Source organism: Salvia splendens, chromosome 17 (assembly GCF_004379255.2).
Source record: "Salvia splendens isolate huo1 chromosome 17, SspV2, whole genome shotgun sequence".
In the NCBI taxonomy this organism is placed as follows: domain Eukaryota; kingdom Viridiplantae; phylum Streptophyta; class Magnoliopsida; order Lamiales; family Lamiaceae; genus Salvia; species Salvia splendens.
The window spans coordinates 7,713,190-7,739,312 of record NC_056048.1 but is presented as its reverse complement, the minus strand read 5'-3'; the positions used below and the strand labels follow the sequence as shown (position 1 = coordinate 7,739,312).

Below are 26,123 nucleotides of genomic sequence, written 5' to 3'. Positions count from 1 at the left end.
TACATACATGTGATCGTATTTTTTTGTCTGCTATAGGCTCTTGAGGATCCTGTGAAACCTGTAAGAGATGCCTTTGCTGACGCTTTAGGAGCATTGCTGGCTCTTGGAATGAATCCTGATGCACAGGTATCACTTTCTGTCTTCAGCATCTGTTCGCTGTTCATTGTTAATGTAGTGATTTATCAACTTGTGTTAGGTACAACCAAAGGGAAAGGGTACTACTCCTAAGAAGCTAGAAGGGGGCTTACAGAAGCACTTAGCAGTCCCATTTTCCAAAGGTATGCTTTAGTGCATGATTGCTCTTGTACTTCTCTTAAATCTTTAGTAGCTTTTGTTGACAGTTAAATTTGAGATTATTATCTACAATGGATAGTTATTTTCAGCCCCCCATTAGAGGAAAGTGCGAAGTTTCTGTTATGCCGATAATACCTAATTCTGAATTGCATTAAAAAAAATTTAGCTCGGAAATATTTTCCTCGTCATTTCTGTATATATAGTTACTTCTCCATATTTTTTACTTTTATTTCTTCCTCTTTATCTTCATCTGTCAATGTGAACTTGCAGTCAGTGGACCTCGTCTGAAGGATGTACGTATTGGCATTTCCTTGTCATGGGTATGCTTTTTACAGGTAATGGACACATCCTAACGGTTAATAATTTCTTTTCAGAATTAGAAAAAGAAACACGCCTTGTCGCAGTGAGATAATTTTGTCAAAATGGGAAGATATTCTCCTCGAATAAATTCTTGATATGGTTAGATATAGTGGAAAACGGGAAGATATTCATCTCAAATTCATATCTGAAGCTGTGAAGCAAGAAGAAGTCATTTTATTTTGCTCAATCACCTCTGTTATTCAGTTATTATACATTGCGAGTTAATCTTAGTGTGCAACTGGGTCAGAACATGGAAGGTTCTGAGTGTTGAAAGGTTAATGCAGTGTCATTGGACCATTTCCACGTGGAAACCTGTTAGAGATAAGGCGGTTGTTTTTGGAGAACGAACAGAGGAAAACAGGAGGCAGGAAGAACAGCAAACTGCAGAATATAAACTGAATAATATTGATACAAACTGAACTAGAGAAAGTAAAACACAAAGATAATCCTCTTTCGAGTCCCTACAGTGAACTACCATCCTAAACTGTAAACTCTATGATACATTGCTCTTATATGAAGAGCTATTTATAACCTACTAATGAAGACACCTATTCAACAAAGACTCTAACTCAAAAGATAGCAATTTAGACTCCTATTCGAACTCTAACTCTTAAAAATAACATCTCAATAAATAAAATAAACTACTAAAGATAAGGATGACCACAGAAAATCGATCGGTATCAAAACCTTTGAAGGTATGCATGGAGTTTATGGATATTCAGCCGAGTGAGAAAATAAATGGTATCTGGACTCTTAGAGCCTATTTTACATGGCTTTGAGATCTAGAGAGTTTGATCACTGGTTATGTATGAAATTGACTTTTGAGATCTAAATAAAAATAGTTGTAAAGAATAAACATAGGTAAGAACGAGAAAGTAAAACGGTTAAATACTATAATGTTGAGCCTGATGTAAGGTTCGTAGACCTTATATTTGTCAGTAAACTACCATTTTTTCTGTTTTACTTCTAAATTCTTATTTTGGACTAGTGTTGTAATATCGTGAATCTGCAGGCTATGTGTTTAAAGTACCTACATCCTGATAGTGAGCTACAAAACTATGCTGTGCTGGTCATGGATATGCTCCGTTCGGATACATCTGTTGATGCTCAAGCACTGGTATCTGATGTTAAACAATATAGTTTGATAGACGCTATTTTTTCACATATATTGCTGAAAATAGCTTTTGGTTATACTTCCTAGTTCTTATAATTTATATTCAGCTAGAATAGTATCATGTATAACAGAGATCTCTTAGAACTCTTTTGTATGAGCAAAACAGAAATCTCATAGAATAACCTGCAATTTAAAAAAAAATCTGGTTGAATGGCTCCGAAACCCGTTTGATGGTTGAATAAGAATGAATGTTTGCTTACACTTGCCCTCCTGATTTTGGTCCTATGCATTGTCAACACAATTTTATGTTGTAAATTTTTGTTGACATTTTCATCTTTATTTGTTCATCATAACATTTCCATTAATTTGTTTCTCTCTGTGGTTTGGATAGCTCATAGTAGACAAATAATTGAGTCATTGTCCCTATGGCATTACATTTCCATTCTGAAATAGGAGAACCTCTCTTTCCCACTTTAGAAATATTTGCTTACACAGTCCATATTTCTAAAACATAAAATAAGATTAACGTGTAGGTTTTCAACTCATCACAGTGTCTTTATCTTGACCACTACTTACTTTTGATCACCTTATGAATTTAGTAATTTCTTGTATACATGTCAGCTTCTGTAACCTCAAATTCTCATATTCCTCTTCCTTATTTCAAGGCTTGTGTGCTGTATATTGTGCGAGTTGGTATGATAGATCAAATGAGCGAACCAATTCAGAGAGGCTTTTCAGTTTTTCTGGCGAAGCAGGTATTCTACATGGTCCAACTGGAACTGTAATACTTCTGTTGGCTGCTACATTATCGACTTGGTAATAAATATATGCTGCAGCTTTTGTCATCAGATTCCACCCCATCCATGAGAGTTGCTGCTTTACGAACTCTGTCATATGTGCTGAAAACACTTGGCGAGGTACATTCATGGCTTTAACATATATTCACAACAATCAGTTTTTGTGTTCCAATCTTTGTCCTCGGATTATGTCTAACCATGCTCAAATAATAAGAAGAGTTGTAGTTAGGTCAGACATGGGGATTGTGTTGTGTTGTAAGTTCTTCACTTCAGATGACATCATCATCTATTATGGTCCAAAAGCAGAAGGAATTATTTATTTGAGTTTGGAATTCCAGATTATATTGCTGTTTGAATGGCTTGATGAAAGGCGTAACATACCTTCTAATTAGCAAAAAGCTACATGCTGGACTTCTTGAATTGAACACCTCCAAACTGATGGTCTGATATGCATACACACAAAAGCATGTATCAATATAAGATTCAGGAAATCATTTGAAAAAGATCCTTTTGTTTAAAATAAAGTACACCGTGCCTTCTCTGTTTATTTTATATCCACAATAGTACTTTGACCTTCAATCCACCTATACGTCATACAAACATTCCTCAAGGTATTTCATAATTTGTAATCATTCCTGCTGGATAGACAAACCAAGTGTATGTTTTTACAACTCTCCATGCAATCTGCCCTCTTGTACTGATTGAAAGCACAATTCCAGGTATTACATGCTTCTACATGAAGTTGGTTTTATTCCATGGAATCTGCTATCTATTACTGCAAAACTTATAATCCTAATAACTTAATTATATAAATTGAGGACAAGATAATGAGTTACATATTATGAATAGCCTCCTGGCCACTACTCATACTTTCTGCTTACTTCCCTGGTTTCTGCATTATTTGTTAACTATTTCCTGTGGTTTAGTGGGTTTTATTGCAAATACACCTTACCATAAATGTAATACTCCACATATTTAACAATAGGTTCCACACGAATTCAAGGAAGTTCTTGATGACACAGTTGTTGCAGCGTTGTCCCATAATTCAGCATTGGTAAGCTTCTGATAATATTATTTACTTCAATTTTAATCTTGTTAAATAAGCCATGTTTATGTTAGAGAAGATTGCTAACCTCTGTCATGTTGGCAGTTGGCATATGCAATGTCTGGCAAAGTTAGTAAACATGCCTAGTCATCTATGTTATATATATGAACCTTTTTACACATGCTATGGTTCAGTTTTTTGGTAACTTTACATTCTTCTCTTTATGATTGTGAATGTGTTTGAATCTTCATCTGATAAAAGTTATGGTGTATTTCATTCTAATTAGATGTAATTGACATTTTGACATAGTGTTTAGCATCCTGGATATTATCTCATCATCATTGGCCCAAGCAGTTTCCCTCTTCAGCTCTGGTAGCTAGGGAGTATAGGAGAAGACTTGGAGCTTGCCCTTTTTGGTGACCGTTAATTTATTCACCCCCCCCCCCCCAGATAGAAAAGCTAAGAAATCTCTGATTCTATGGACAATAAGACTTTAATGGTGTTTGTAATTACTTGGCCAAAGGAGAAAGAGACTGGTTTGATAAGCCTATTTGCTACTGTCTACTTTGTGTTTTGTACAGTTGAATTCCTGCAACTTCCATACATATGATGGTTTAAAAGGCTGGATATTTGCTACATTTTGTGTGTTCACCTTCAGAGAGCAGTGCTTTCTGTGAAAACATTGTTATTTTTTACATTCACCTGCTATGTATGTCTTACTTTCATTCTGCTTTTATTTTTATCTGCTTATTTGCGGCACATTATCTGTGCGAACATTACTATTGTATGTTCACCTTCAGAGCTGTTCAGTCTGTCTAACAACGGTATTCTATACATTCACCTAGTTTACTCTAGGGGAACTACCTATTATGTATGCCATTTACTTCCATTCTGCTTTTACTTTGATTTGCTTAGTATGCCACATTTTTTCGTTATATGCCTTGTATGGTTATCAAGCAGGATTGTTTAACCAATCTTTTTGTAATAAAATTATAAAACGTGGCTTAGCTTATGGCGATTTAGTCAAATATGTACACACTACATGATGTATCTACTTCTTTAGATTTCAAGCCAGGTGTGCTTTTCATCTTAATCACCGTGTCATATTTTTGGCCAGGTAAGAGTTGAAGCTGCCTTGACCATTCGTATGTTGGCTGAAGTTGATCCTTCTTGTGTTGGTGGCTTGATATCTTATGCAATGACAATGCTTAGTGCAGCAAGAGAAAATGTTTCATTTCAGAAGGTAAAACTTTTTTACTGAGGCTCACTGTGCTATGCACATATGCTCTTCCTAGAGCCTGGAACTTATGCATGTTTATTTATTGCCTGTGCAATCAGACTTAGAAATACAGGGAGGGACATGCAAGTGCTATTATGGATGAGTAGCTAGGCTGTAGTAGAGGTTTTGAGGAACTAACGATTATTATTGTAGAGGTCAATTGTTTGTACGTAGGTTCTCCAACTTTCTGTGGGTTAGAAGAAGTGATAGAACTTTTCCTTGATCTGCTACAATCTAACAAAGTCGTCATGTGCAAAAACGATCTAAGGTTTCTCAGCAGTGATCATAATGTGTGTGGATATGTGTTTGGCTCCATCAACTTTACCTTGAGTTTCTGGTCCATATTTGCCGTATGTAATAGATTGTTTAGTGGTTATATCAATGTATAGAAGCATTAACAATATAACAAGTAAGACAATGGCGATGGTTATTATGATGCGAACATCAAATTATATCTAGAACATTATTTTCAGTAAATCTTTGGAATCAAAAGGATCAAATTCGGTTAAACATAATTTTTTTTGTGAATGCTCCACTCTTTCACCTCATGTATGCATGTATATGCATGTGTGTAATATGTTCCTCTAATGGACTGTATACATGTATATGTGTGTGTGTAATATATGTTTTCTCTATTGGAATGTTTTTCTGCTTGATTTCTAATTTTTTGATAAGACCTTACATGTATTAATAAAGTATAATATGCTATCATTGTTCTCCTTTCATTCTGGCCTCAGTTTCTCTTATTATGATGATAAATATATATATTCAATTTTCCCTCTTGCTATTCTTCTTCGTGCAAGTTGTTTTACTGTCTTAGATATCCAGGTATCCAACTTTAAAAGGGAGCTTGATTCGCTGCATGGGCTAGCAGCAGTTTTGGCTTCGTTAGTGTCCACTTCACCAAAGTTACCACTTGGATATCCAACCAGGTATAGTTTTTGGTTTCCATTTCCTCTTTACATTGTGCATTTACGTTGTTATCAACTGCCCAAATTGCATTAATGTAGAGCTATATGCTTTCTGATTGCTCGTAATGTTTCACATGTGCATATTTTTGTACGATGTGGAATCTCAATTATTTTCAGCACCGAAGGTTTTCCAATTTAATGATATCTATTACTTATTTTGGTATGTTGTCTGCAGGTTGCCCAAATCTATCCTTGATGTTTGCAAGAAGATGCTGATGAAATCCAGCAGGAACCCTATAGCAGCTTCTGTAGAAAAAGAAGCTGGGTGGAACCTTCTATCGTCACTATTGACTTCTGTGTCAAAAGAGGTAAGTTTTATTTGTTCTATTTTGTAGGTCCTAACTTCTTTTCAGTTTCTTACGGAGCTAGTTTGATGGTTTCAGGAGCTTCATGACCAAGTTTTTGACATTCTTGCCTTATGGGCTTCCACATTCAGTGGAAATACTAAAAATCCAATGAACCTAGTTCAAGATCGCACATCAGAAATAGGGTCAGTTGAATGATATTCTTGTTCAATGACATCATCTCTACCTCCACATTTTTTTGGCTGAACCGATCTGATATTGGTAGCCTACTATTTTCACTCGGAGAAACTATATGACAATTTTTTCTCTTAAAATGTAAAATATTTCCAGCCAATTAGTGGAACATGACAATTAGTTACATTTTAAGATTTTTGGGAGCAATGATTGGTTTGCATTTGCCCCTTAAACTATACTGCTCATTCATATGCCTTTAAGAACCTCATGATTGAAAAGAGATAAACGGAAAAACTATCCAATAAAAAGAAGCGTTTGTGGTGCATAGTTTCTCCATGCAGTTACTACCTTGAGAACCACATCTCCTTTCTCACCAATCACCATCTGTGTCCAGCTTGAATTTGTGTCTGGAATCTAGAGTTTAGGGATGCGGGAGGGAGGGAGAAAGGGAGAAATTACATTTAATTCTTCGTGTCTTGTATCATATATTCAATACTTAAGTGAACATTGTGGACTGAGTACTTAAATTCATTATTTTTTAATATCTGAGATTCTGAATCACTTTTCTGCTTTCTTTCTTCTTTTTCTTCTCTTAATATTAAACTTACAATAATATTTTTCCTATGTAGAGTGTGGTCTGCTGCCATTGATGCTCTTATGTCATGCATAAAATGTTTTCTTTCTTCTGATCCTGTGGATACAATATTGCTGCAACCTGTTCTTCTATACCTCAACGGGTACAAATATTTCTTAACAGTTTCTTTTTGGGCTCTAAATTTCTGTGGAATTTCTGTTGGTTCCTTCCTCTAGGTGTATGTATCTCTAACATTATGTTTCCGTTTGTATGAACCAGAGCATTGTCCTTTGTATCCCAGTTAGCAGGCAAAGAACGAGGTGGAGCAAGTTCTTCAATGGACGTATTTATTGTTAGGGTGTTGTCAGCCTATCAAGCACTCTCAGATCCATCTTTATATGAAAGTGATCATGCATCAATTATTCAGATATGCACTACCCCTTTTAGGTAATCATTAATAAATTGCTTTGCCTGAGATTACTTCTGCATGTTAAGACATGCACTTATGAAGAAACCAGACACTTCTACTGCAAATAAAAGCGGGATATGTACAATCCTTTTTCTTCTTCTCAAAGGAGCTCAGTTCATCTGTAGTTGTTTCATGTGAAATTTATAACAGGGAAGCGTCCAGATGTGATGAAAGCTCTTGTCTGAGGATGTTGTTAGACAAGAGAGATGCCTGGTTAGGTCCTTGGACTCCTGGAAGGTGCAATCTTTGCAGTCATCTTATTTTTCCTGAACTTGTGTTTTGTACTGTCTATGATCCTTTTTTCTTTTTCTATGGTCATTCAGCCTCATCATTGATTTTAACTGATATTTTCTTTTTCTCAGGCAGTTAATTGGTTGTTTCTTTTTCTAAAGTTTTGATTTTAATGGAATATGATTATCCAGAGATTGGTTTGAAGATGAACTTCGTTCATTTCAAGGGGGCAAAGATGGTGTACTGACATGTGTTTGGGAAAATGAGCCTCCTAGTTTTCCCCAGGTAAAGTTTGTCGCCTTATCTTAAAGCAGTTGCGTGAGTTCTTATAACTAATCTTTTCTTGGTCTATGATGGCAATATATGTAATAAACAATGAAGCCTGAGACCATAAGCAAGATGCTGGTCAATCAGATGCTTCTGTCGTTCGGAACCATGTTTGCTTCTCAGGTAGGTGATGTTATAGTTGGTTTAGTGTCTGAATCTTTATTGGAGATTATGCGGAAAGAACTGAATGCTGTCATCTTGATTCCCCATCCTCCCAGGATAGTAGAGGGATGCTCTCCTTTCTTGGCATGATTGATCAATGTCTGAAAGCTGGAAAAAGACAGTCTTGGCATGCAGCCAGTGTCACCAATATTTGTGTGGGGTTACTGGCTGGACTCAAGGTTATATACTAATCTCATGGGCAGGTTTCTTATCTTTTATTCCAGCAAGTTGTACATCATTAAGCTATATATTCTTCCAGACATTGCTTGCTCAACGCTCTGAACCCCTGGGGATGGAGATACTGACTGCTACTCAGTCAATTTTTCAGGTTAAGATAATTCTTTTATTTTATTTTCTGGAGTATTATGAGATTATTTCTTTTTCTCCTTAGGTGTTAATGTTGTGTTCATGGCAGAGTATTTTAGCAGAAGGTGACATTTGTGCATCGCAACGAAGAGCATCATCAGAAGGGCTTGGTTTATTAGCACGGCTAGGAAATGATACATTTACTGCCAGATTGGTCAGTTGGTTGATGAACCCTTTCTAGTGATTTTCTTTGCTTACTATTAGAATTGTCTTATAAGATAATACGAGTAATAAGATAACACATTGTATTAGGAAAAGAATCAGTAATCCGCAACAAGGCGATAACATGCTAGCTGAAGTTACTACTCCAATCTCTGGCAATATATGAAACTAAAAAAAAAAAATCTTCCCCTAAAAAGTATTAAGTGGTTTGTGATCCAATCTGCAGTCTGCAGGATGGGCCCTGCCTGCATATTAGTAATTCCTTTTTAGCATTGTGTAATATGTCTAATGGAACATCTTGTGGATCAGTTGCACCAGTTATCTCTGGAAATAGTGTGCTTAAACCTGCAATTTCTTCCCGGCACTGTTTTTTTTGATTTGGCAGGCCCATATACAGAGTAGGCTACTAGAAAGTATTACTACTTTTCTGGTTTTGATGGAAATTGAGGAATCTCCCTACAGACTATTGGCAATAGAAACCATTTGTGGTGCCACATTACCACTATGCAACCTCGTCAACAATCTCTCAGAAGAGGAATCTAATCCACAAATTTTTATTTCCATATACTTATAACAAAAACTCCATCCAAGCAGTCCTTTATCTTCCTAAAGATTTCAAGGCTGTGGTGGTACTCCTGCCCTAGGAGCCTCCGTGTATATTCCATGCCATAATCTTCATATTGCGCATGTGATATCCCCCGCCCATTTAATTGATTCTAATGTTCTGCGTATGTGATGTTCCCCTGCCTTTGTAATTGATTCTAGGGCTAAAAAAGTTCACCTCCTTAAACCCTTTTTTTGTACACACTGATTTCTATAAAGGACCTAAGGCTATTGATTCATCTTCATTATCACCACATCACATTCTTGTTTAGTGTATCAACTAAAAGTACTGTGACTTATATATGTAATATTGCATTTTCCTTTATGTATTTTTCATTGATTCTGTTATCATTTTGACCGTTCTTAATGTGATCAGACAAAACAACTTCTTGGTGATGTAACCGGCAATGTAGATTCTCACTATTCTGGATCAATTGCTCTCGCTCTTGGTTGCATACATTGCAGGTAATTGTGAATTACAAATTTCAATTTATGTAATGTAAATTAGCTTGAGTGGGCAAGAGTTCATCTCTCTCTCTCTCGCTCGCTTGCGTGCGTGCACTTGCTCACATACACATCGCTGATGCACACAGACAAATCTGCATACCCATTAAGAAACTAATTTTATGCCTCTAGTAAGTGTCTAGCGCCAACATGTTCAGACGTTCCAACTTAAGTACAAAGATCGTTTTTTTTTGCGTGTAATATTGTCATGGTAGACCGGCAGGTTCTTGTCTTACGCCTATATCACACCACCATTTTTAACTATGATTTAATATTACACCATGTCTCAACTTGCTGTGATTGAATATGTAGCTCTTTTCATGATTGCAGGACAAGCAAAATGTGTGCTTCATATGAAGCAATCTGCTTTTCTATTTTTAACCTACACTAAGTGAGATTATGGAGTTGTAGTCGGCCTCTCATTCTACCATATGCAACTTGTGCTCCCTTTTCAATTGTTCATTTATCTACTCTACTGAAGCTAATTATCTTTGTGATATTACTATTTCAGTTGATATACGCATGCATGGGGAAAATATGCAACTGCTTAAGCCTTAATTACTGTCACGTTTGCACATAAGTAATTATTCATCATAGAAAAGATATACTGATAGTTGATAAATTATTTACATAGCGAAGCTTGTTTGCATTGGAAACATATGTATTATCTGAAGAATGGCTTACAAATTTCCTTTCATCAATTTGCTACAGTGCAGGAGGAATGGCCTTGTCAAGTTTGGTTCCTAACACGGTCAATGTTGTCTCATCGCTTGCTAAAAGTTCAATATCAAGTTTACAGATCTGGTCCTTGCATGGACTTCTTTTGACCATTGAAGCAGCCGGCTTGTCTTATGTGTCCCAGGTTCAGGTATAGATGGGCTTGCAGACCTTCTGAGTGAGGTTTTTTCTTTTTTTGTTCTAGACCACGATTATCATTCCTCGATTGTACTGGACTTTTTTTTGTTCCGGCTTCGGGAGAGACGCATGACCCTCATGCGTCTCCTTTTAATGAAACGCATGACGGAGATGCGTCTTTCATAGAGACACATGAGGGACATGCGTCTCTCAATTTTTTTGGTTTTTTTGAACGACGCATGAGCGTCATGCGTCTTAGGGAGAGACTCACCCGTCTCTAATTTGATTCCAGGTTATTGCTCTGAAAGATCAAGAGCAGTATTGGAATTATGCAAATATAGATAAGTGTACATTAGAAATAGAGACTGAATAATAATTTTATTATTTCACGCAACGTGTAAAATGAAGCAGAGTTGATATGCATGTTTTGTGGTGGTGAAGACACGTTTCACTGAATCATCTCTAACTTGACCCACCAAATAAGATTATATACAATGCATATATTGATCTATATAAATGATAATCAATCTCATAATGGAAGAGATGCAAAAATGATGGAGGCCAGAAAAGAGGAGTCGGAGAAGAAGCAGCAAAATGATGATGAAGTTTTTTACTACATATACCGAAATGACCTGCAAGAATATAACTACTGCGAGTTTAAAATCTTAAAGATGCATTTGATGTAAGGCTTTGAGTCTGAGAGAACTTTGGGAATAATGGCTTCATATTACATGAATTTTAGATCTGTTCCAAAAATAGCCATGAGATCTCCAGACTACCACGATCAAATTGTTGTCTCTTAAGATAAGCCCGTAAATTTTTGGAAGTTCTCTTTTTTAAATCCATCCACTATGAGACTCTAACACAAGGTCTACTGGACATTGATGGTTTTGCTTTCTCTATTAGATGTTGCATGAATTATCCACCAATTTGGAGTAGAATATAGGAGTCTGTGAGAGTTATTCACAAAGTCCTTGTTGAGAAGTTACAGTGGCTGGGTAGAACTTATGTTTTCCTTTTGATCCTTGTGAAAAAAAATAGATAGATCATGAAAATTTGAGGTGGTTTATAAGTTTTATTTTGAAGGTTCTATGATCTTTTTGAAACAATGAATAAATCCGACAAAGGAAAAAAATCTCCAGAATGTATTGCTGTCTTTTCTATGGTAATTTTTAAGAATTCTTTAAAATGCAAAACTATAAACATATGATGAACTTTGCATTGTCTTTTTAGTGGAACATCCATTCAGTTGTGGCATGCTGAATTGATATATTTCCATTCTACTTTTATTCATAAAAAACTAGGCTATCTAAAACATCTTATGTCCATGTAGTTTGAAATGCTTTCTTCTATTAACAGGCAACACTTGGCCTGGCAATGGAAATTATTTTATCAGAGGGGAGTGGTTGGGTTGACCTGCAGCAGGCAGTGGGCCGCCTAATTAATGCTATAGTTGCAGTCACAGGTCCGGAGCTTGCCCCTGGGAGTGTATTTTTTTCTCGCTGCAAGGTGAAAGTTCTCCCTTTGTATTCTGTGTTTTAGTTTACTTTCTATTAACACTATCCTTACTCCTGCTATGTTAAATAGATTTATATTTTTATGTAATAAAAATTTATTTAAGTTTTAGGAAATAACAACAACTAAAATCTAAAATAATACACATAATTCGAATAGTAAACTTATTCAAGGATTTATGATCTTGATGAGCTTGTAACTGAATTTTGGGATAGTTCAAAACAAGGTTAACCATATTAAATAGTGCTGTTGAAATTTCAACATTTTAAAACTCATGTGACAATTACAAATTTGGTTTAACATTGTGTAATTTTTCAGCATTTAACCCTCTGTTTTAAGTGAAAAAACTCATTGTTGGTGTTTTGCCTTATTGCTGAATTTAACCTAATTGATGCTTCTGGACATAGTCAGCTGTTGCAGAGATCAGCTCCTCCCAAGAGACCGCAACACTTCTCGAGTATGTTAGCTCTAAATTTCGATAGTTTACTTATCCTTTGTTGTTACTAGTTATAGGAATTAATACACGTACTTTTAGCTGGTTAATTTTTGTAGCTGACTGAGTTTTATATAATAGCTGCTGTTGAATGCAGAAGAAAATATTGCAATTTCACTTTTCCTTACACATTGGCAGGAGTGTCCGCTTCACACAACAACTCGTTCTTTTTGCACCTCAAGCAGTTCCTGTACATTCTCATGTGCTAACTCTCCTTCCAACTTTATCCTCAAGACAGGTATCTTTATCTTTCTAATACAAAGGGTTTACATGGATTATCTTGTTCTCTAACTAAATTCAATTTTTGTATGTCAGCCGACTTTGAGACATCTAGCTTTGTCCACACTGCGACACCTCATAGAAAAGGATCCGGTTAGTAACTACGTGTCACTTATAATAAGATCTTTCTGTTATCACAAAAAATAAAAATAGAAAAATCATAATAATAAAGACACAAAATAAATAAATAAAAAAGAAAGGTCATTGACAGCTTGACTTCATTTCTCAGAAGCGTATCTTCGTATATAAAGTCAATGAACATACATTTGTTTGATCTGCATGAATGTGTATTAAGCATTTCAACTACAAAATTATCTGTAGCGGGAAAGTTCCATAAACCATTGAAGAGGTTATATAATGAGTAATGTATGAGGAGTAATACTCCTAACCAAATTTCTTGTGAGGTTAGTTTGTTATTTTTATCTTCTTGAGAAGTGTCTTAATATCCCAATTTCCAACAGCCTTGTGGCTACACTTAAAAGAAGTTATTATAAGATCCCCTGAAAAGTTTTAAATGTTAATCCAATGTAGGGATTGTGAGGACTTGGCTTCTCTTCATGATTTCTCCTTTTTATCATAATAGGATTCGTTATTGATATAAACATGTTTAGTAGGAATCTGATGTTTAGAAATTACAGGTGTCCATAATTGATGAACAAATAGAAGAAACTTTGTTCTACATGTTGGATGAGGAAACTGACCCAGAGTGAGTTGTTTCCCTGCATATACTGTATTAAGTTGGTATTGTTACAAGTTACAACCAGAAAGCCATATTGTTTCTTTGCATCATATCATTTACACATTGAGGAGTTGCTTTCATTGTTTTTTCCTCTTGCTAACACATATTTTTCTCTCTTATTCTGGTCCCATTAACGTATTTTTATGCTTATAGGATTTTACAGCCTTAAGGATGTGCTTCTTCATGTGATGCCATTTGGTCTATTTACTTTAAAATATTTGGATGTATCTTGTATCTGCTCTTCATGAGTTCATGAACATGATTTTGGCTCATAATCCTTAGAATTTTATGGTGTAATAATGTGCTCTGCTGTTCATCATTATAGCTTAGCTATGTTGTTCTTTCAGTTAAATGAAATACTCCTACTTGCTATAACTTCAATATCATTAGGATTCATGATATTTAGAGGACTTAGAAACAGTATCTTCAACTGCTGACTGAACAGCACATTATGGCTTTCTAATGGAGAGGTTTCCTTAAGAATGAAGATTTGCTTCGTTTTTTTTTGTTCTCAAGGGTCAACGAAAGAGCTGGGTGATTAACGTACTTCATAATGGTGCTTAGGATGTAGAAATTTCCATTGTCACGACTCATGATGTGGTTCATAAGTTTCATCAGTCTTAGTTGCTGTCTGCCAATAATCTTTTTTAGAGGGTATACCCTCTCTTTAGTGTCTTACCCGGTGTTTTGAAACATACTGTTGCACAAAGCCTCGTCATTTAGGCAGCACTAAAGTTTTGCACCCAGTCTGCTCTAGCCCCTGCTAATTTAGCAAAAAATGATTTTTTTTATAAATTCTTTATTCAATATCTGTTTTCTCTAATGCTATAATAACCCAAGCAAGACCATCAATTTCAACAAGTAATACAAAATTCATAGGAAGTTTAGAAAAAGAACTCATCTAGGGCTACATTGCGTAGATTCATATATGCCAAATCCACAGCATACAAGGCAGTCCAGGTGCCAGGCTGAATTTTTGTCAGTGGTCTAAATATAGATACACTCTGGTGCCTAGAATAGCAGCAGTATAGGACAAAATTTTGACTCTTGTGTCTTGATTGCAGGATTGGCAATTTAGCTCGTAGTACGATTATGAGATTACTCCATGCATCATGCCCTTCACGTCCATCCCGTTGGTTGTCAATATGCCGCAAGATGGTAACTTTCTTGCCTACGAAAATATGGATTACTAGTGTGATTCTAAAATTTTATGCAAATGTTGGATTTTTATATATTGAAATCAATATTGACCCAACTTCAGCAGCTTTACTATTTCCTCAAGTCCTCCACTGGCCTGTTATCTTTGAGCCCCAGCAACTTCACTTTCATTTTGTCTCTTTTCAGAAACTCTCCTGCTTACCCCATCAAGGCTCGCCTACCTTTTCTCTCTCTCTCTCTACACCCACATCCTCGTCATATCCAAAATCAAGAATCTCCGCAAGACCAAAACTTCATGCTGGCTCGGCACAAGAAAGACATAGATGCAGCCATTGAACACACCTGCGAAAGAAGATCATTCCTCAAACTGGGACATCAATAATAAACCCATTTCCCCTGCCAGCCAATGTATTTATGCTACATTATAGAAAATGGGTATTCTAGTTATACCTAAGAACTGGGATGCCAATGATTATATGTTCATTCACATATGCTCTTTTCATGTTTGTTTGGTTGTGACTTGTGATGCTAATTACATCTAGCTTTTATTGAAATTTGATCCATGACTCATATAAAGTTTCTTTATGAACTTCATGTAGATTCTTTCTACATCAAGACATAATACAGGCAATAGCAACAATACAACGAATGATTCAACTGGTATGGATGGTGAAAGAACCTTGAGTGTTGGGGATGATGATGAGAGCATGGTCTCTAGCTCCAAACCATCTCCAAATCGTGGCCATGCATTTGACTATTCTAGCCCCAACTTTTCAAGGGATAAGCACCTCAGATATCGAACAAGAGTTTTCGCTGCTGAGTATGTTGCCCTTGATCCCCCCTATTACTCTTGCTTGCGCATATAGTTTGTTGAGTTTGTGAAGATAAGATCAACTATTCATTAGTGTGTCATTATTTTGTGATTTTAAACTTGTGTATCCTAGTTGAATTTAAATGTTATGTGTGCCTGTGTACTTTAGAGCAATATGGCTTGATTTGATTCATTATTTGATTAAAATTCCATGATCTGATGTTGCTATGAGAATCACATGATTTAGTTATACTTTTGTTATTAGATGCAAACACTTCCATTGTATATATGATTGTGATTTGTGACTGAAATTATGAGTCTGGTTCGAATTAGGTGCTTGAATCACCTTCCTGAAGCTGTTGGTGACAATCCTGCTCACTTTGACCTCTCGTTGGCGAGGGCACAACATGCTAAGGGACATCTTTCAGGAGACTGGCTGGTTCTTCAATTGCAAGAGATCATTTCTCTTGCTTATCAGGTGGTCTACATATTAAGCAGCCATCTTAAAATTGTACGTCAATTTGTGGCACAAAGAATTGTTTTTCTGATTCCTAATCATGATTTGTAGATAAGTACCATCCAGTTAGAGAAAATGCGGCCAATAGGTGTTACACTTCTGTGTACAATAATGGATAAGGTACTTCACCTCACCTAAACATTACTTGTTTTTATGACCTGATAACAAACAAGATTAAGTATCATATATATAACCTTCATTTAATTTCTCAATTTTGGCTCTATATTTATCAATGTGGAATGTATGCTTGCCTTCCCAAAGAAGCTGTTCAATATTGGAGATAACTTGATGGTGACATTCCATGAAGAACTTCTATTCATAACGAATACATTATGTTCAAGATTTTTGTAGTCGAGATTTCTATTCTAATTCAAGTAAATGACATCCATTCTTGCTAGCTTATTTGCAGTACTGTAATAAGGTTACTGCAGTACTAACAGGTTATGTTTTTAACCTGGGCATGGATGAAGAAACGTAAGAGAAAATTCAGACACATGTGATTGAAGTATTTAGGGCTTGTTTAGTTTGAGGAATTTTTTCTTTCTGTATGGATATGATAGATTAAATATGATATAATAATTACATCTTGCATACTCTGATGTACTAACTAGAAAGAGATGGACAATACATTTCCAATTTTATTAGATGAGATAGTCATTACTGGATACTAGTTAGTCACTCAAATCCAAAGTACTCACTGACTATGGTTTAATATGGATTTAAAATAAAAGAAAGTAACATTGGTCAAAGATTTTCTTGCAATCCACCCATATTCTACAAAGTGGCGAGGCCCTAAAAACTCAAGGTTTCAATAGAATAGAATCAGTCTTGTTTAAGATAGTAATTGACTGAGTAAATTCTTATATCATTATATGTGTGGTCAGTTTGCAGCAATTCCGGACCCTGAGCTCCCCGATCACCTCCTTGTGGAACAGTATCAGGTTTGTTACCATAGTTGCTATACTTTGTCGGTCGTTTAAATTCTTGTGCTTAAATTAGATATCGACACTTGTTTTATAATATATCCTGAGAAGCTATTCATGCCTAATTGCAACAAATTAGTCAGAGTCCTTATTGTAGCTTGACTTACTGGTGCTAGGCCCAACTGGTGTCCGCTGTCCGAAGTGCTTTGGACTCATTATCAGGCCCAATTTTACTGGAAGCAGGCCTGCAATTAGCCACTAAGGTATAGAAAACATGCAGATATTTGTTCAAAGTAAATTTTCAATTATGAATTCAGATGGTCTGACATCTCGGGGTTTCCAGATGCTAACTAGTGGAATTATTAGCCGAGATCAAGTTGCAGTCAAGAGAATATTTTCATTGATTTCACGCCCATTGGATGACTTCAATGATCTTTTCTATCCTTCATATGCCGAATGGGTGTCATGCAAGGTCCACTTGCCTTTTTTAACATGTTATGTAGCTTTGTCAAGTTATTCATTCTTCTGTGCTAGACTGCTAGTTCATCAGCACGCATAGCAAACATGACGAAAAGATCTAGGAGCCTTTCTGAGATGCTTATCTTTTTTGGTGATTACAGATAAAAGTCAGGCTTCTCATGGTCTATGCATCTCTTAAATGTTACATGTTTGCATCCTTAAGGGAACAAGGTGATGAAATTTCCGATGAGTATCTAGCTCTGTTGCCACTGTTCGCTAAGAGTTCAAGCACACTAGGAACATATTGGCTTTCCTTTTTAAAGGACTACAACATTGTTCATTTCCACTTACGTTTGGATAATGTGAGCTTTACCTTCTTCTCTCAGTTGAGCCACCTACTTCAACTAAAATTTGATCACCGACTGTTAAACTGAAACATTCTTTCCTTGATTGATTGCGATACAGTGGGAGCCATTTCTTGATGGAATCCAATCATCAGTTGTATCAGCTGAGCTGCACCCATGTCTAGAAGAAGCTTGGCCTGTAATTCTACAAGCACTGGTGTTGGACGCAGTTCCTGCAAATTCTGATTTGATTGAATCTCCTCCAACAGATAGAATAGAAAATATTCATACGTCTGGACACGGCATGGTGGAGTTTCAGATTGATGATTTCAACTTTTTGTGGGGTTTCCTACTACTGATTCTGTTTCAGGAGCAAGATGTTACACCCAGAGATAATATTATACCAGTTTGTCAAATAAAATCCAATTTCAGCAGTAAAATCTTAGCCGATGACTCCAGTTCTTCTTCAAGTTTGAAGAATATTTTCTCCTCTGTCTTTCAATTTATGTCCACCAAAAGTTTCTTCAGTTCTGGATATCTCAGTTTGGATGTGTGCACAGAATTACTGAAGGTATGCATGCCTACAATTTCAGTCTCTTACAAGTTACAAAGGGAAGGCACAATAGAATGACTTCACTTTAAAAAATGGATGTGAACTGTTGTGGCTCTCAATCCGTAACTTTACAGACTGAATGCAGGTATTCTCATATCTAGTTTTTGAGGAAGATAGATGGGATTATCTTGCAGTCTTCTTTCTATCACAGGTTACAATTTTGGTTCTCTTCTTTCATAACTCATCCGTTTGGTAGATGAAACTAACCAATATAAAAACAAATAAATGAACTTAGTTCACATTACCACCTAGTCATATGGCCCATTATTGTGCAAATAAAATTTGATCTCTTTTATTTGGTAATCTCAAAATAGTTGATGAATTGATTTAGAAAGGAATAAGGGATCTTAAATAATTTGGAGTTATCTACTGATATTTTAGAGCAGTGTAATTTTGGTCGGATTTCTTTGTTTCATTTTGGATTTCGCTATCTCCTCTGTAGTTGTATTTTTCTTTATAAATTAGTTTTCCTTGTTTCAAATAGAGGAACTCTCATTTTTATCAGCATGTAAGAACAAGATATATAAGGGTCCGTTTGGTGCACGGAATTGGAATTGGAATTGGAATTGGTTTGGAATTAGAATCATAAAGAATTGAATTAGAAGGAATTGATATGAAGTGTGTGTGCAATGTGTGTGTAGTGCGTGAACTGTGAAGGTGCCCAATTTTATAACTATTTGGAATTCCAATTATCTACTTTTGATATGGAAGTCAAATTGTGGAATCGGGAGGACTTGGAATTGTAATTCAACTCCAAATCCAATTTTTTTGTGGTACCAATTACCAAACATTGGATTTGGAATTGAAAGCTCCACTTCCAATTCCGCAAGCCCAATTCCATGATACCGAACAGAGCCCAAGTAAACTTCACTGCTCTCAACTTTAGCTAAAACATAATGCTTTGCTTTGTTATTCACAAATTATTGTATGCACAAGTTAATTTAAACCATGCTTGTTTTCTGATTTGTACTGTTTAAAGCTTGAAAAGTCTGTTTGCTTTATTATAGGGGAGTTTCATTTTACATGATTGTTATGACAATTATTTCTTGGCTGGCCTTGGCAGGTTATTCAGAACTGTCCTAATGAGTTCCTTTTAGTGGAGAGTTTCACGTATTTGGCAACAGAACTATGTCTAACTTCTCTCTTTAAAGTGCTATTAAGGTAACAGTATATTCTGTTATATGTATTCAACAATCCCTAGAATAACAGGTGAAATGACGATGCTGTTTTTTCAGTTGTGATGGGAGTTGTCAGAAACCGTCAGGCTGGGAAGGAGATATTTCTGTTGCACTTAATGCTGCTTCAACTCTATTAGTACGCTCTGAAGCTAAGGTAAGATACATTTGTGATGGTAACTGAATGCCGAAATTTTAGTCTTCTGATCATTACAAGTATCGACTTCAAGTTAGCTGTTTGTGAAGGCCTGAAGCATTGGAGCATTTTATCATACTTGTGTCACTTATTATTACCTTGCTCATTCATGCAGATGCAGCTAAAGTTATTGTTGCCCTTTCTCCTTATTGCTTACAAGTGCATCGGAGAAGCATCAACTGAGATGGCCCTTTCAAGAATAACCTACTTTAGCCAGACTATTACTTCTTCATTGAAAAAACTCGGCAAGTACCTCATGACTTTGATTCCTGATAAGCACTATTAGATCACCACCAGCTTATTAAAAGTTTATTAGTATAATCTTCCCATGATACTTATGGACTACTTCTTGATGGATTTTCCTTTCCCTCACTGACATGTCACTGTAGGATTGTTCTTGGAATAATGAATTTCTCAATTTTCTTACATCCACCAATCTGCTTTCTTAGCTGATACTCCATTTTGTTTGAAAAAAATCTAGATAAGAACTAGTGTCAAAAATGGGTACTCCAGGCAACAGCTTTTAAGAGTTCGAGTCATAATTAGGCATCTAACTTCCATTCTTATTTTGAGCTACATATGATTGTGAAATGAGGGTCTTGAATCTCTCTTTCTCGGACTCAATCATCATATATGACTTGGGAGTTTCAAGGCTATAGCTCAAAGCTGATCTTGGCTCTCTATATCTTTTAGTTTATTTTCTTCCATCTGGCTAAAAAGCTTCAGAGGCTACACTGTAGCCTGCTTTTTTAGGTGAGCCATTACTGGCTTGCAGTTTGACCATGTTAGAACATGGTCTTGCACTTGGAGAAGTAAGCAAGGTGATATAAAAATCTAGAGGTCAGTTTTCACAAGTGAAATAATTTACCTCAGACGGAAAAATCAATGTAAAGTGTTTTTTTCTTCGATGAGGTAGGGGGCTTTACTTGTGTATAACTTTTCAATTGATAAAACAAATAACAAAACAGCATTGCTCTTAAAATGCTGTGGTAGTATCTCGTGAGCTGTGACCCTGAAGAAGATACACTTAGTGATCAGACATAAGCTATAATAGAAGGATAATGACATAACCTGGTGGTAAGGTACTAAGGGTAATGACATAACCTGGTGGTAGAAGGACATAGTTATATAATTAAATAAACTATTTTCTGAAGGTTTTATATTGAGTAACATCTGGTTTCATCTTAATATCTGTATCCTGGAAAACTAGGATATTGTTCTGGATGTACTAGGTTTCATTTGAGTAGCATAATTATATGTCAACAAGATGGTTTCTTTCCTCACAGGACAATCTGAACTTGAGGCTGATGGCGTTACACACTTTGTATCAATAACCAGAGCTAGTGTAGATGCAACAGTTAGTCTGACTAATGACTGTGTCCAAGCAATTCATCAACTAGAAGAGAAGAGGTCCAACCTGCGCAAGATGCTGCTGTTGAAGCTTTCCTATTCAGTGGAACAGCTTTTTACTTATGCCACTCTAGTTTATACTTTCGAAGGTCCTAGAGAGAGACAAGAAATGAATCCTGTCTTTTATAGAGTTTTGCATCATAGTATTGAGTGTGCCCGAGCTGTGCTTACTGATCCTGACATACAGGTTACCATTTAAAAAATCTCTTCATATTGATGCATTCACGTACAAACTAATGACTGAGAATCTGCAAGCAGATTCAAGCAGTTGTCTTGCAAGTTGTGAAAGTCATGCTGCAAAAGAGAATCGGTGCAGAATCTGATCCTTTCTTAATTTTCTACCTTGGGGAGCTTGTCGGCGATATATTTGTCATTCTCCACAACATTTTAGAGGTGAGATTGTTCCTATAATAATTTGATAATACTAAAAATAACTATCACTATTATTATTATGTTATTATTTTTATTATAATTGAAATCATGCTGGTTTCACATTCTAATTGGCCTACCATATGATTTTTTGGTTGCAGAACCCTATTAACAGAGAAGCAGTTGCTATTGCTGGGGAGTGTCTCAAATTTCTAATGCTTCTTCAGACAGTGTCAAAAGAGTGTGATTATGAGAAAGGCCTAATACATCTTATTCTGGAATCTGTTCTGATGATATTTGCGACATCTGATAGCTCTCTTTCTCCGGTAATGCCAATGTTTCAGTCCCTTCACATTTGTCTAATCTTGCCTGCTCTAATCATCAAGGCCAATTCCAGGAGGCTCATGATTTACAGAGCATTGCTGTTAAGCTTGTCGCACAACTTGCTCAAACTCCTAGTTCAGCATCTTCTGTCAAGGATATTCTTTTGGCAATGCCTACTACACGAAGACAGCAGCTTCAGGTTCTTTTGTTTCTCCCGTTTTATCTGGCATACTCCTCTCTGTATCAACTCCAAGCTCTTAAGTTGAAGTAATAATTATTCTAAACCAAGTGCTGTTCTGCATTTCTCGGTTCTTTTCATATCATGAAAACTGTCCTGCAACTGCCACACAACATGCGGTGCAATGGGTCGCAAAACAATAATTGCCAATTACTGTTCTTATTCTTGATGTTTTTTATATATTTTTTTTTCTTTACTCTATTTGAACATTATCCCCTCTCCCCCCTCCGATTATCATCTGTATTTGCTCTTAATGTTCAATTCATGTATTACCATACGGCAAGTAAGCTGTTGTGAGTAACATAGGAATTGGAAATCTTGATTTGTTCACTGATTTTACTTCCCTGTTTTCAGGATATAATCCGTGCTTCTGTTGTCCAAGATAAGAACCCACAACCCATGGCATCCACTGGACCACCCCTAGTGATAAAGTTACCTTCACAGACTCCGCAAATTGTAATGAAGAATCCTGTTCCATTAGCAGACCCCCCAGAGGAGTCTAATAACAGTAGTGTGGAAGACGAAGATGAGGAAGATGAGGAAGATGATTGGGACACTTTCCAGTCTTTTCCAGCTTCAGGCAATGAAACTGCTCCGGCTCTGGAAAGATCTCCATCCATCTCGGGCGATGACACTGCTCCAGCTCTGGAAAGATCTCCATCCATCTCAGGCGATGACACTGCTCCAGCTCTGGAAAGATCTCCATCCATCTCAGGCAATAACAGTGGAGAAAACAGTGATGACCAAGGGCACTCTCCTAGCACTAAAGAGGGCTCCAACACAGAAGATCATGAGTTTGGTGAAGCTGCAAGTACGTCTTATATACCCGATGGTAACGATCAGATAGAAAATAGCCAGAGACCTCAAGATGGTTCTAGCGATCATCAGCAGTCTGTTGTGGTGTTTCCAGGTGCAGATGAAGTGCTGCCTAATATTCAGTCCGATCAAATTGAGAATCAGCATACTTCACCTTCTGTGAAATCACCCAAGAAGGAAGACAATCAAACTGTTTTGGATGTTCAATGTATAGATAGCACAGACTCATATGAAAATCCGTCTAATGAGCTTTGTTTGGGGATTTCTCTCACCTTAGAGCAATGTAGTCAACCTACAGAATTATCAGCTGATAATGATGAGCCATCTATTGAGCATCCTCTTGAAGAGAACAATAACATTGACCAAAACATCTCAGTGGTCTCAACCGATGATTCTGAAGACGCATCTGCAGTAGAGGAATCTAATTCAGGGCATCATGAGAAAACGAGTAATCTATATGAGCAGCCCAGTTTGGCTCCTAATGATTCAGAAAACGGAAGCACCATGTTGGCAAGAGAGTAACTTTACATAAGTAGGCCATGGGAGTGGTTGGGGACTTAACATTTTCTGGTAGCTAGCGAAGGTTACATGCTTGATGAATTCGTGATCGTTTGCTGGCCAACTGCAATCATGACATTACATTAAGCTATTATCCTCTTTTTGTTCGAGGGACTATTTTTGAACAGGCAAGTTAGTGCCCACAATCCCATTACGAAAGAATTATGGTTTATTCATTTGTAGTAGGTTGGGAGATGGTAGTTGTTTTTTCGTGAAGATTGAAAAATCGAGCCCAGAGCTGAAATCACAAATCGTATATGATGTTTTGCTTATTTCTTTGTTTGTAATGAATGGTGGATGCTTCTTGTGTGTTTGCCAGATGTTAGGGTGACTTTTACTTAAGAGCTCCACTGTCAGCGAAGTCTCTGTTTTACTTGGAATCAAATTATAGTTTTCTAATGTTCACATTTGCAAATTATGGATTCAATATAAAGCTGCATTACAATGAAACGAATACTAATTTAAAGCTGCGTCCATTCCACTTAGAAAATTTGCTACAATTTCATTTTCGGCTGCACAAAAAAATTGCTACACTGGGCAACCCAAATTTTAAACAAATGAATGGTACATTTGGCTAGGATCTCACTTGTTAAAAGTGATTAAAAAATAGTGGAAGGGCAATAAAATTGTACTACAAATTTTCATAGATGTATCTAAACAACATTTACAGTACTGCAATATATTCCTATTATTATATTAGCACAGCAGATAAATCAGACGACAAATAACTTGCGATTTCACATTTTCAGCAATCTGGCAGTTGAATTCAATGCGAGAAGATTAAATTGCTTCAGTTACTAGAAATGAATGGCGAAATCCAAATGTTTGGTAAGGCAGTAAAAGGCAACAGAGAATTGGGACAAATGTTCCAAAAATATATCTTGTCTGGGGAATATATGAATACCGACGAGCTAGCAAGAAGACAAAAACGTTGTACATAAGAAGACATCAACAAAATTTCAGTCATCAAACTCGTGCATGTGGTCTAATAGGTAGTTGGCCGCAAGCTCCTCATTTTTGTTGCAGGCAAAGAATACATCCACTACCAACGCACGATCGAAACCCATTGCCTCGAGCTACAAGCCAACAAACCAACATATATAAACTTAAGTTAGAGTTAGCGTGTATTGAACTATTAGGGATAGAAGATGACCTAGGTACGGAGATCGACATATCAGTAATCATAATGAGAGATCAACCAGACACGTGAAGGTCTTAACTGAGTGGTGAGATGTTAAAAGACAGGAATCAGCTATTTCAGATGGAAGAACTTACACGTGCAATTGCTTCACCCTCTTCTGGTGTAACAGTTACAGCCTGTGGCATTGCATCAGCAAGTTGCCCTAATATGTTCCTACAGACATCACAAAACTCGACGGTCAAAAAGTATTTTCAGAGGGAAATTAAAGAGACAGTGGAATATGATATAGTTAATATTCAGCTTCTCACCCTTCCCCCTCCTCAACAGGTTCATTTATTAGCTGTAGGAAGTCAGCCTGATGTTCCTGAATCAGCCGAACCAGCTGAGGGTTTTGCTTTCCAAGCTCTTGAAGCATAGGCTACAGACAAAAGAATGAAACAATCTCAAGAAAACATTCCCAGTGACACCTAAAAGTTGCAGATACTAACTAAAAAGATAAATAAGTACCTGCAAGATTTGAGGATTGGCTTGCACGACAGCTCGCAGGGCTTGGAACTGAGAGGGGAAGGAATTAGTTACATGAGATCCATACCAAAAAACATCGCAACTAATAGAAAACAATGTTTCAAACCTGTTGACTATTGCGAAGAAAATCCAAGCTTCCAGCACCTGCATTTGAGCCCATAGTTGGGAGACCCTAACCCAGAGAAACAATTAGAGTTGTCCTTCGATTTATTGTTTTAATAAAGAAATTTATAATCAAGTTGTATCTGTACCTGTGGGAAAAGATCTAAAGGATTAGCATTTGGTCCACCGGAAGGTACAGCTGGCTGTGTATCATAAATTGAAGTGACCACAGGCTGGGCACCAGCAGGAGGTTGCGCAACAGGAGCAACTTCTGCTTGCTCTGGAATACCCTGAGATTGGATTATTATTGGGTTATCACAACGATTCTATTAAACGAGTGTGAGTAAAAAGAATCAGCTGTATCCAATAAGTAGAATTTATTTTCCACTTTTTAATAATTAATAAGTTTTCAACTCTTAAGTCAATGGAACCACTAAAGATCAAATCAAAATTTATCAGGAGTCCAAGATTTTCAGGAAGAGACTCACAGAATAGAGGTATTCAACAGCTCGCTCTGGATTATTATATGCAGCCTGTAGTGCACGGATAACAGTATCTCGGTCCCAGCTTCCTCCACCCATATCTAGTATCTGCTGAACAGTACCGTCCAAGTTAGTTACAGCTACAAGATTGGATGCCGCTTGATCATAGACGCCTACTGAGCTGATTGATTGAACAAACAAGCAATCTCAGAAAAATTGAGGGCAATCAAAACAACCTAAAAAGTTAATACTGCATGTAATGAACGGATCATAATGTGTGTGGATATGTGTTTGGCTCCATCAACTTTACCTTGAGTTTCTGGTCCATATTTGCCGTATGTAAT

The 26,123-nt window shown here is 36.6% G+C and overlaps 2 protein-coding genes across 2 annotated transcripts in view; one reads left to right on the top strand and one right to left on the bottom strand.

The window, feature by feature from the left end:
* LOC121773328 (protein SWEETIE-like) overlaps nucleotides 1-23,871 on the top strand; it is a 28,260-nt gene extending 4,389 nt beyond the window's left edge. Inside the window, exons 5-48 of the mRNA XM_042170156.1 lie at nucleotides 37-126; nucleotides 197-278; nucleotides 565-629; nucleotides 1,667-1,771; nucleotides 2,434-2,523; nucleotides 2,605-2,685; nucleotides 3,551-3,619; nucleotides 4,728-4,853; nucleotides 5,718-5,821; nucleotides 6,036-6,168; nucleotides 6,244-6,350; nucleotides 6,969-7,076; nucleotides 7,193-7,360; nucleotides 7,533-7,619; nucleotides 7,805-7,898; nucleotides 7,995-8,063; nucleotides 8,159-8,281; nucleotides 8,362-8,430; nucleotides 8,518-8,622; nucleotides 9,610-9,698; nucleotides 10,449-10,605; nucleotides 11,952-12,101; nucleotides 12,515-12,564; nucleotides 12,739-12,838; nucleotides 12,916-12,972; nucleotides 13,518-13,585; nucleotides 14,683-14,776; nucleotides 15,376-15,596; nucleotides 15,921-16,065; nucleotides 16,156-16,224; nucleotides 16,989-17,045; nucleotides 17,204-17,290; nucleotides 17,371-17,499; nucleotides 17,648-17,848; nucleotides 17,952-18,401; nucleotides 18,529-18,594; nucleotides 19,507-19,604; nucleotides 19,679-19,775; nucleotides 19,930-20,059; nucleotides 21,101-21,411; nucleotides 21,483-21,617; nucleotides 21,755-21,919; nucleotides 21,991-22,116; nucleotides 22,510-23,871. Of these exons, the coding sequence (XP_042026090.1) occupies nucleotides 37-126; nucleotides 197-278; nucleotides 565-629; nucleotides 1,667-1,771; nucleotides 2,434-2,523; nucleotides 2,605-2,685; nucleotides 3,551-3,619; nucleotides 4,728-4,853; nucleotides 5,718-5,821; nucleotides 6,036-6,168; nucleotides 6,244-6,350; nucleotides 6,969-7,076; nucleotides 7,193-7,360; nucleotides 7,533-7,619; nucleotides 7,805-7,898; nucleotides 7,995-8,063; nucleotides 8,159-8,281; nucleotides 8,362-8,430; nucleotides 8,518-8,622; nucleotides 9,610-9,698; nucleotides 10,449-10,605; nucleotides 11,952-12,101; nucleotides 12,515-12,564; nucleotides 12,739-12,838; nucleotides 12,916-12,972; nucleotides 13,518-13,585; nucleotides 14,683-14,776; nucleotides 15,376-15,596; nucleotides 15,921-16,065; nucleotides 16,156-16,224; nucleotides 16,989-17,045; nucleotides 17,204-17,290; nucleotides 17,371-17,499; nucleotides 17,648-17,848; nucleotides 17,952-18,401; nucleotides 18,529-18,594; nucleotides 19,507-19,604; nucleotides 19,679-19,775; nucleotides 19,930-20,059; nucleotides 21,101-21,411; nucleotides 21,483-21,617; nucleotides 21,755-21,919; nucleotides 21,991-22,116; nucleotides 22,510-23,493 (6,111 nt within the window). The 3' untranslated portion in view covers nucleotides 23,494-23,871. The remainder of the gene's footprint in view (nucleotides 1-36; nucleotides 127-196; nucleotides 279-564; nucleotides 630-1,666; nucleotides 1,772-2,433; nucleotides 2,524-2,604; nucleotides 2,686-3,550; nucleotides 3,620-4,727; nucleotides 4,854-5,717; nucleotides 5,822-6,035; nucleotides 6,169-6,243; nucleotides 6,351-6,968; nucleotides 7,077-7,192; nucleotides 7,361-7,532; nucleotides 7,620-7,804; nucleotides 7,899-7,994; nucleotides 8,064-8,158; nucleotides 8,282-8,361; nucleotides 8,431-8,517; nucleotides 8,623-9,609; nucleotides 9,699-10,448; nucleotides 10,606-11,951; nucleotides 12,102-12,514; nucleotides 12,565-12,738; nucleotides 12,839-12,915; nucleotides 12,973-13,517; nucleotides 13,586-14,682; nucleotides 14,777-15,375; nucleotides 15,597-15,920; nucleotides 16,066-16,155; nucleotides 16,225-16,988; nucleotides 17,046-17,203; nucleotides 17,291-17,370; nucleotides 17,500-17,647; nucleotides 17,849-17,951; nucleotides 18,402-18,528; nucleotides 18,595-19,506; nucleotides 19,605-19,678; nucleotides 19,776-19,929; nucleotides 20,060-21,100; nucleotides 21,412-21,482; nucleotides 21,618-21,754; nucleotides 21,920-21,990; nucleotides 22,117-22,509) is intronic.
* Nucleotides 23,872-24,271: 400 nt separating this feature from the next.
* On the bottom strand, nucleotides 24,272-26,107 carry LOC121774249 (ubiquitin receptor RAD23d-like). The gene is made up of 8 exons (XM_042171155.1): nucleotides 26,085-26,107; nucleotides 25,786-25,960; nucleotides 25,447-25,587; nucleotides 25,302-25,367; nucleotides 25,178-25,225; nucleotides 24,979-25,088; nucleotides 24,805-24,883; nucleotides 24,272-24,605 (listed from the first exon to the last, which is right to left on the bottom strand). The coding sequence occupies exons 1-8, from the start codon at nucleotides 26,105-26,107 to the stop codon at nucleotides 24,489-24,491; spliced, it is 759 nt and encodes a 252-aa protein (XP_042027089.1). The 3' UTR covers nucleotides 24,272-24,488.
* Between the last annotated feature and the right edge of the window lie 16 nt (nucleotides 26,108-26,123).